The sequence below is a fragment of the Siphateles boraxobius genome, unplaced genomic scaffold (assembly GCF_051911475.1).
Source record: "Siphateles boraxobius isolate OS27281-9 unplaced genomic scaffold, OSU_SipBor_1 16, whole genome shotgun sequence".
NCBI lineage: Eukaryota > Metazoa > Chordata > Actinopteri > Cypriniformes > Leuciscidae > Siphateles > Siphateles boraxobius.
This window is the reverse complement of record NW_027508766.1, coordinates 15,702,555-15,712,417: the sequence shown is the minus strand read 5'-3', so window position 1 is coordinate 15,712,417 and position 9,863 is coordinate 15,702,555. Positions and strand designations below refer to the sequence as shown.

Here is a 9,863-nt window from a genome sequence, read left to right as displayed (position 1 = left end):
AGGAAATTACCACATATCAATTTACTGGGTGAAATCTTACTCAAGTTTTAAAGAGACAGTTCACTCAAAAATGTAAATTCTGTCATTTACTCCGCCTTCATGTCGTTTAAAAAATATTTTTAAAAAAAATATTTTGCGGAACACAAAAGTAAATCTTTAGCAGAATATTTAGGCTGCTCTTTTGTTAGAACGTTTTTAATGATAAAGTTATTGCTTTGTAAGTCCTTTGGCCCTTACTTTAACAATTATAAGGCCGCTATAACACAATATAGAACATACTAACATGTATTTCAAAGGTAGGCTATAGACTCTCCGACACACTGACATCAGCGTTTCACCACAGAAACGGTTTATTATGAAACAGTGCAACACTGCGCTCATGTGGTCCGTCACACCAATTGCATAACAAATGTCACTTATACTATCTCTAGCAGACTGAATCTTAGAGGACAGTTTAATTCATTAATTTGCTCAACAACAAACACCCAAAACATCGTTCACAAAATATTCACTTCCAACACTTAGATTTGTGTGTCCATGCTGAACTCCTTGAATGGCGAAGAGCCAACTAGTGGTTTGTGGCAGGAACGAACTGCAGGTAGGCTACTTTCTAAAGATATTTTTTTTATTAGTTAGTGTTTATTTCGTCTAAACAAAATACATTTTTACACTTTCATACATAGATCAAAGGTATTAAATCACTTACGACTATGTTAAATAAATAACATGTACCAATATAGCCAAAATTTTAACCCGAACATCCAAGTAGTCATAGTGTATAGCTGTATAAAATCTGTAGGCCTATGTGTACTGTATAAAACCAAGTTTGAATACATCAATTAACAAAATATGCAAAACATAAAATGAAAAAAATAAAATATAAAAAATATAAAATACAAAAAAAATACAAAATATAGTAACAATAAACCTAATGTACATGCAAAACACAGGTTTAGATAGGATTATATAGTTCAGAAAGTTAAGGACTAAATTTTGCCTAAAATATTTTTATACCATTAAAATATGTTCATTTTTTATTATAATGGTATTTTAAAGTAGACTGGAATTGAAAATTATCTTAAAATATTAAGACAGGGACTTAGTTACAGAATACACACAAATGCCTAAAATTATAGACTAATAATGATTAGAAATTAACAAAAGTTGCCTTGATAAAATATGGCCTTTCACATTTAATTTCACAATTCATATAGAGTATTTTAGAGAAGACAAGAGTGCATGCAGCTAATTGTCATTTCTTTGCTCTCCATTTTTACCCCTGGAATTTCATTTTAATTCCAATTTACATCACAAAATGCATTTTCTACAAGATTTTATGAATTACATTTTCTTGTAATCCTGCCAACCTTTCTTTGCCGTCAAGAAACACCTTTTACAATTAAAACAATTTTAAACCTTTTAAAGCAATTTGGGCGAAAGTCTCATTATGAAATGAATGTTTTTCTCTAGTTCACATTGAGCAAGCAAAGTGCAAACTCATTTGGTGATGATAGCAACAGCTTTCTTCATCCAGGCATTGTTATTGAGTAGAGAGAGCATGAAACGAGCCACATCTCCTCTTGACACAGACTGGCCGATTGGCAGACCATTTTCATCAGGGACATAATAACCTTCATGTGTGAGGAACTCATTGGCTTTGAAAAGAATGAGAAAAATTACCACAAATTTAACAAAAGACAAACATACAATTTGTGATAATCTAATAGCTTTGCAGAAAAGGCAAATGTGACAATAAGCATTTTACCAGTGGTGGACAAAGTAAACAAATCAAGTAGGGGAGAGCCGGGACAATTGAAACGCGGGACGGATGAAACATTGAGATTTCCTTGAAAACCACTTACGTCATGTACGTCAAATTTCGTCAGCACATAGCACGCAATGCCGACCAGACCCGCGAAAACATTTCTACTTTATGTCATGCCGTTTTAAAGTTGGAGACGGAAAACTGTTTTTGAGTGCGGTAAGTGAATTCTTTCGTGCTGTACTTTTTTTGACTGACAAGTTGTATTTACTGTTTCATGTGCCATTGTAATGATAATAAGGCAGGTGTATTAGTCCTGCAACACACCCTTAAGTGTGCAATATCAGAGTTTTTTAGTTTAAGTGCAATACAGGTTTAACTGGCAGGAGGCGTTGTCGGGAAGGTTGAAACAAGTGTTCATAATTTTGTATGAATAATAACAGGCTATTCATCTAGCAAACACTCACTATGACTCAAGGAAGAAATGTGAGAAAATGAATTTTAAACTGATTTGCCTGTCTTCGTCAAAATAGCCTATGAGATTACGCAAAATGCGCATAGGCTTATTATCGCCTATTGTCTATTGGGCGACAGAACAAAAATGGTTAATATGAACCTTTAAATTTAAATAAATTACAAAATATGGTTGTAACAATATGCACTACAAACATTAGATGAATAGTTGCCATTTAAACTGTTATGTTTCATCCGTCCCATCCCTGTGTTTCAATCGCCCCGCTCATGCGGGACGATTGAAACAAAGCACAACTAATGTTCAAAGTCAGTTTTTACTTAAATCATTCTATATTTGTAGCGAATAACACATGTTACTAAGAGAACACATATGTGAGTTGTTGATCACAAAAATAAAACAAATCTATCTGTAACCTTATCTTAGAAAACAACGTTTATCTGAAAAGTGTTTCAACTGTCCCGGCTCTCCCCTAATCAAGTTATCACACACTTGAGTAAAAGTACAGATACTCTAATAAACTAATACTCCTTTTCAATTTTATAAATGTATTTGATTTTTTATGTACTTTAGTATTAAAAGCAGGACTCTGAACCAGATCAGAAAATAGCAGAATTAATACAAAACATCACCAAACAAATAAAAACATGATTAAAACCAAACTAAAGGTGTTATCGAGTTAAGCATAAGCCTGAGAAGAATAAAAATGTTTTAGGAGATTTAAATGGAGACAACGTAGGGGAACATCTGATGGAAAAAGGTATGGTAAGGTAAGTTTAAGGAAAAATTTAAGTTCTGTTTAATATTTTAATTTGGCAGTCAACCAATCATGAATTGACCCTTAGCTAAGCCACGCCCGAAAACCGCCACTGGTCAATCATGTCTTAGCAACCGTAACTAGGCGCGGGAGGTCTGGCAAGCTTTCGAGCGAGGGAAACATGCCGAATCGTTGTGCGCATGGATTGTGCAAATCCTAAAAGTATCCTAAAAGTTTGGACGGGTGAGTGGAATTGTTTTCCTTCCCGAAAATCTAAAAGCCAAGGGGAGAAATGATGTGCGTGGATCCAGCAGTGTGAGACCCCATTCACATCTAAATGTCGACAGGATTAACAAAAACACCTATTGCTTGGAAGTTGGAAATAATGGCGGTTCTTTGTTCATAATGCATATATTTTAACGTAAAATAAGACGATTAAAGACAAGACAGAGGCTCACTGACATACTTTAATATTTCAGCATTTTGTTAATCGACGGCCTACTACCCCTGACTGAGTAACTTTAACCCAATCCGATCGCGACTCTCTCTGTGTTAGTGTTATTGCGCAAGATTTATGGATAAGCAGTTTGATTTATAATTATTAGATCATTATTTTCACATTTCACTTACCCTGCTGTGCACGAACATAGCTGTTCCTCAATTTGTGTGTTTCCCATTTGAATGGTCAGCGTATGAGGCGGCGGCTGCTGCGACTATAAGCTTTAGCTTCAATTTTTATGAAATTATTCGCTAATCGGTTGCATATTATGTCGTGGATATATCCCTCGAATGCATACTGCAGTCCCTTATGTCCTGCTCTCTCAGATATTTCACATGTTCGCCAAAAATGACTAATTAAGAATGTCTGACACCGGTGCATACACACTGTAATAGACGTGCCATGCGCGAAAGCTTGACAGGCGTAGCAACAGTAACTAGGGAAGGCGGGGCTTAGCGAAGGGTCAATTCAAATAGTAGACTACGGCCTATACAAATGTGACGTTGACGTATCCAATGTGAGTGAAATGCCCGTACTCAGCTGTCGAGTCACCATATAAGTCACTGGCATTAGCTTTTGGATCTCAGGAGTTTTTCAAAGGATATGTCACCAACCTTTAAAGTGTTTTGATGAATGACAGGTAATGCGTTTCAGGAAGTGCATTCCTCTGTGTCAGCAGGACACAGGACACACACGCGACTCTAGTGTTATTATAAAGAGTTTCTCTATGAAGAGGCTCAGATCACGTCTGTCCCAAATGAATGGAAGGGAATACGCGGCAGTGGGTCAGGCCATGGCACTTTTTTATTTAAGTGCTTAGTCACAGCCGATCAGGCAGACGTTCCCCTCAGCATGGCAAAGTGGGTATTTGTTCCCCATTGCGTCTTGTCAGACGCAGTGCGAGTTCCAATTCGAAAGGGAACATCTCTGTTACAAATGTAACCCTGGTTCCCTGAGAAGGGGAACGAGACACTGGCATGTCTCAGTCTTGCCTGCTTACTTCTCCTTCAGACGAAGAAGTTGATGAATATACCTTTTATACTCATGGTCGCACCAGGAGTGACATCACGGACTGTCGTCGGCCAATGACATTGTTGCATTTAAATACGTGCTTCAGACACCGGTCACGTTGATGTCTTGTCAGACACCATGTCTCGTTCCCCTTCTGGAACCAGAGTTACATTTGTAAACGAGACATTTCGCGTAATGAATATGTGCACCTTGATTTAATTCACTAACTGATCACTAAACTTCTGCCATGAAAACACTGCTTGTGTGATACAATTATTGTTTTAGAAATACTTAATTTTATATTTTAGAAACTAAATAGGGATATTAGTCTGGAAACAATTTTTTTTCCATATTCTGTTTTCTTTTTTCCATATCCAGACCTGGAAGTTACTCAAATCAAATTCCATACTTTTCCATACTCCTACTGCGTAGTTTACAAACAACTGACAGTCATGCCATAAATACGATTTTCATTTACAATAATAAATCCTAAAATTCAGCATTAGTAAGCTCCGAGGATCTCAAGTTCTTGGCTCATTTTGAGTCAGACTTGTGAATTCAGTGAATTGTTAACTGGAGACTCGCTGTGACCAGTCAGTGAGTGGTGGCAATCGGTTCGGTCCAATTGACGAATGATCTGTTCATTGCGATTTGCAAACTTAAAAGAATTAAAAGGAATCAGCGGACACCACTCTGGCATCTCAGAGCGGGTGATGATTTCTTCAGTTCAAAATAACGATGAATTTTTATGAAATGTAGAGAAATAAAAGTTTCCCTAAATAAAATTACTCTGATAAAGTACAGATGTACTTTGTGGTGAGCAGGACGAGGCAGAGGGCCATGAGAGAGTGGCGCGAGGCCTGTGGCGTGATTGATAATGAGCGACACCTGCGCGACTAACAGGTCTCGTGTTTCTTCCCACAACATCTAACTTTGTTACATACTTAAAGGGTTAGTTCACCCAAAAATGAAAATTAAGTCATTAATTACTCACCCCCATGCTGTACCAACCCCGTAAGACCTTCGTTCATCTTCGAAACACAAATGAAGATATTTTTGATTAAATCTGAGAGGTGGATCACTGCTACATAGGCTGCCAGAGGGAATGAAACTTGACGGCCCAGAAAGTCATTAAAGAACATGTTTAAATATTCCATGTGCCTACAGTGGCTCAAATATAAGTTTATCAAGCGACGAGAATACTTTTTTTCCGAAAAAAAAAACATAAATAACGACTTTATTCGACTACTCCTTTTCTTCCTTGTGGGCCTGAGACGAGAGTTCAAGAGATTTCCACGACGCATGCGCGAGAACTGAACAAGAAGTATTAGAAGAAGAACGTCCTCTTCTCAGTTCTCGCGCATGCGTCGTGGAAATCTCTTGAACTCTCGTCTCAGGCCCACAAGGAAGAAAAGGAATAGTCGAATAAAGTCGTTATTTATGGGGTTTTTTTCGGGAAAAAAGTATTCTCGTCGCTTGATAAACTTAATGTTGAGCCACTGTAGGCACATGGAATATTTAAACATGTTCTTTAATGACTTTCTGGGCCGTCAAGTTTCATTCCCTCTGGCAGCCTATGTAGCAGTGATCCACCTCTCAGATTTAATCAAAAATATCTTAATTTGTGTTCCGAAGATGAACGAAGGTCTTACGGGGTTGGTACAGCATGGGGGTGAGTAATTAATGACTTAATTTTCATTTTTGGGTGAACTAACCCTTTAAGTACAGTAAAGAAGTAAAAATACTTTGTTACTGTCCGCCACTACATTTTACCTGTTACTTAATCTAACAACAATGGAAGAAAATGCATACATTTATTATATTTTAATATTATAATAAATCCCACCTGTTGTTGGTGTATTCTTGAGGCCAGGGGGCCGGGCAACAGTCCAGTTGATGTCATCAGTCTGCTTAAGAAAGTTTTCCATTTCATACATGTTGTTCAGAACGCTTCTAATCATGGGAAGCAACATGAAGCGGATGAGTAAGGAGGAATTGGAGCCTGAATTAGCTGTGAAGAGTGTCATAACAGTCCAATTACTATACCAGACAACGGATCAGACCAAAAATACTAAAGAATAGGGGAGTAACGATACCCTCATGTCACGATTCGATACATATCACGATACTGAACTCACGATACGATATTATTGAGCGATAGTCCAAGACATATGGTGAAAGGTTAACAAAAAATGTATTGTTGATTAAATTGCTAAATTTGGTATTACATTATGGGTGGAAATGAATAGGCTTAGGCTTGGTGCTGGTAGCCCAATACACACGACAATAGCGACATCAGAATAAAAATATTCATGATTCTGAAGCTGAAAACAGAATTATTTTAGACGAATATGCTTGCACTCTTTCATTTAAAATAATGTAGGTCACTTTTCACTGGTAACATAAGATAGTTGGTATTATTAGGACCCACACATATTCCCCCATTGCATTATTATACATTATATTCAATATTATATATAGTAGTTTAATTTAGTACTGACACTAAATCTCTGTAAACTTTATTTTTATCACGCAGAGTAATTTTCATTTTGGGTGAACTATACACGGTACAGATTGTCACTATCCACAATACATATTGTTGCATTTTTGTATTGTGATATATTGTGACACGATATATTGTTACACCCCTAGTAAATAACCTTCAGATTCATGTACCTACAAATAATAACAGCACTTACGGTCAGTGTACCATGAGGTCATGGTGATGATTCGATTCACTTTGGCATCACGCATAGCATTTAATGCTGCTGTCATAGACTGGGTGTAGCCAGTGACTCCATAAAAAAATGAGATTGGAAAGCCAAGACAGGACAACACAGCATCATGGCCTTTGAAATGCGGTTTCAGGCTGTCTTCAGAAAAAATGTCTCCCTCAACCACCTATCACATGAGGGCATGAAATTAAACAAGGTTACATGGTTATGAGGTTGCATGCTAGTTGTAACTACAAAGTGGTCACTGAAAATCGACTCTTGAACACATGAAGTATTATCTACACTGGCAGCTTGGTGTTAATCATATAATTATTTAGCAATGCTGTGTCTGGATAACTGTCCATAACATTTTCTGCACAAAAATGTGGGGCAAGCAAATCATGTGATGATATCAACCCATAAATCAATCACATTCATTTTTTATGCCACACTTGTGACGTTATGCTAAATTTTACATACAAAAAACGCATGCAAAACAAACATTTGCAAGTAGGTTATGCATTAAAAAGTTCACCTTTGCAACTTGGTGACTTCCTTATTTTTATTCAGATTATAAACTAAAAAGTCCTTTCAACATTGATCATTCTGCAAATCTGAGTCAACTAGGTAAGAAAGGAAATGAGAGCTAATGAGTGACTCAGACTATTATACTCATACTTTATATAAATACATTCTAAATGTATAATGCTTTTATACATTATACATCCTTTCAACATTTATCATTGTGCAAATCTGAGTCAACTAGGTAAGAAAGGAAATGAGAGCTAATGAGTAACTCAGACTATTATACTCATACTTTATATAAATACATTCTAAATGTATAATGCTTTTATACATTTTATACATCCGTTCAACATTTATCATTGTGCAAATCTGAGTCAACTAGGTTAGAAAGAAATAAGAGTGAAAAACTCAGACTAAACTCTTACTTTATATAAATACATTATAAATGTAAGATAAGCTTCAGTTTGTCATGAAGGACATTGCTAAATGAATTTAGTTGCATTTGAGATTGTGGATTTGCAGTCCACTCCTTTACTTACACCTGAAAGCAATACAGGAATGTAACGTAAAATGAACTAATTCACAATTTTCATCATGCCATTTAAATAATAATAACAATAATACCTTTTGAAATTAAACTTCTTAAATATTTATCTTACTATTTACCGTGAGGTTCTCGTGTGTTACAGTTAGTTTTCCCGGGTTTCTGACGACAGCTGTGACGGAGTGTCCTTGCTGAAGAGCCTGATTCACCAGCTGCTGACCAGTTTGACCAGTCGCTCCAAGTACAGCAATCTTCATGTTTAATCAAGACAAAACCGTTTATTCCTGCTAAAAGAAAATGAGTCAAATTACCGCTGCTATAACACAGTAACACACGTTTGTAGCCTACAACACACTAGAGAAGGGCGAAAATATGCATCGGTTAATTTGCGCGGAGGATCTTCTGCCTGTGATGTAACTTGCTTATTAAACGTCCGGAAATAACATTTAATATCGCAAGACTCCTCCTCAAGGACAACCACAACGACATTAAATAGCTCTGCGGATACAACTGAAAGTGCGTTAGGAAATTAATTAATTTGTGATAAATCTTAAGAATTTGAGCATTACCAATTACAACACTGTTTAAAGTAATAAACATGTATAGCTACCTCTAAAATCGCTCCTGTTGATGGGGGTGGCAAAGCAAGAGAAAACACATGCACACGCTTGCTGCTGTCAAACAGCTGCTGATATAACTTTCACCCTTGAGGACTTTAGTGCGCGTGCGCTTTGCGAGTTGTAATTCACGCAAGAGTCCTGACATGTCCAAAAGAATGTTTTGCAAAAAAGTACAATAAATAAATATATAAATTAGGCTACAGTCGTAATATATGGTATTGTAATAAAAATGGTGTATTGTAATGGCGTATTACCCTATCTTTAAAAAAAAATCTAAAAAATAAAATAAAATAAAAAAGCTGTGTCAAAAAAAAAAAAGATTTTATCAACTATGGTATTAAAAATGTGTTTTTAAATAAAATCGTAACCTTACTTATTCCTATGGTGGGCAGTTAACCAGCATTCTTTTTTTTTTCTTGCTCCAAATACTTTGTAAAAACTCTTGATTCGCCTCTTGGCTGCTTGGTTTGGTATGGTTCATGGTTTATATCATCGGATTGAAAATTAATGGGAATTCATACTTCTGGAACAAACGCCGCTAACGTGGGCGGACAAATTCAGATGACGAATGGCGTCGTCTTTCTTTGACGAAAGTTCAACTAATTTGAATTTGATTAACTTACTTATTTATTCCATGATACTTGTTTTGACACTAATGGCGTACCGTTAAAAAAAATTACTAATTTGAAACGCCTATTTCTTTCTTTTCAAGTCATGTGAAGTGCTGTTTACCGTCGAGGCTCATACGAGTAATTTGTTTTGGTGACAGAAGCTCCACAGTAGGCTACATGACAGTGGCAGGATAACAAATAATAAAAATAGAATAAGTAAATATGTATAACATTTATATATATATATATATATATATATATATATATATATATATATATATATATATATATATATATATATATATATATATATATATATATATATTTAAAAATACACAAAAATAGAAC

At 35.9% G+C, this 9,863-nt stretch overlaps 1 protein-coding gene across 2 annotated transcripts; it reads right to left on the bottom strand.

Moving 5' to 3' along the window:
• Positions 1-607: 607 nt before the first annotated feature.
• Positions 608-9,024, bottom strand: LOC143739329 (flavin reductase (NADPH)-like). 2 transcript variants are annotated; one of them, XM_077231733.1, is made up of 5 exons: positions 8,895-9,024; positions 8,407-8,571; positions 7,201-7,402; positions 6,348-6,512; positions 608-1,655 (listed from the first exon to the last, which is right to left on the bottom strand). In XM_077231733.1, the coding sequence occupies exons 2-5, from the start codon at positions 8,539-8,541 to the stop codon at positions 1,498-1,500; spliced, it is 660 nt and encodes a 219-aa protein (XP_077087848.1). In that variant the 5' UTR covers positions 8,542-8,571; positions 8,895-9,024; the 3' UTR covers positions 608-1,497. The 2 variants fall into 2 exon arrangements, with proteins under 2 accessions (XP_077087848.1, XP_077087849.1); XM_077231734.1 differs by having other exon boundaries at positions 8,407-8,568; positions 8,895-9,017.
• Positions 9,025-9,863: the final 839 nt, after the last annotated feature.

Bases quoted from the DNA above. Each gene is read 5' to 3' on its own strand.
- LOC143739329 (XM_077231733.1), bottom strand. From the start codon at position 8,541: ATGAAGATTGCTGTACTTGGAGCGACTGGTCAAACTGGTCAGCAGCTG. The intron at 6,513-7,200 runs GTAAGTGCTGTT...CACTCTTCACAG, and splicing joins GACCTCATGGTACACTGACC to CTAATTCAGGCTCCAATTCC. The intron at 1,656-6,347 runs GTGGGATTTATT...TTCTTTTCAAAG, and splicing joins CAAGAATACACCAACAACAG to CCAATGAGTTCCTCACACAT.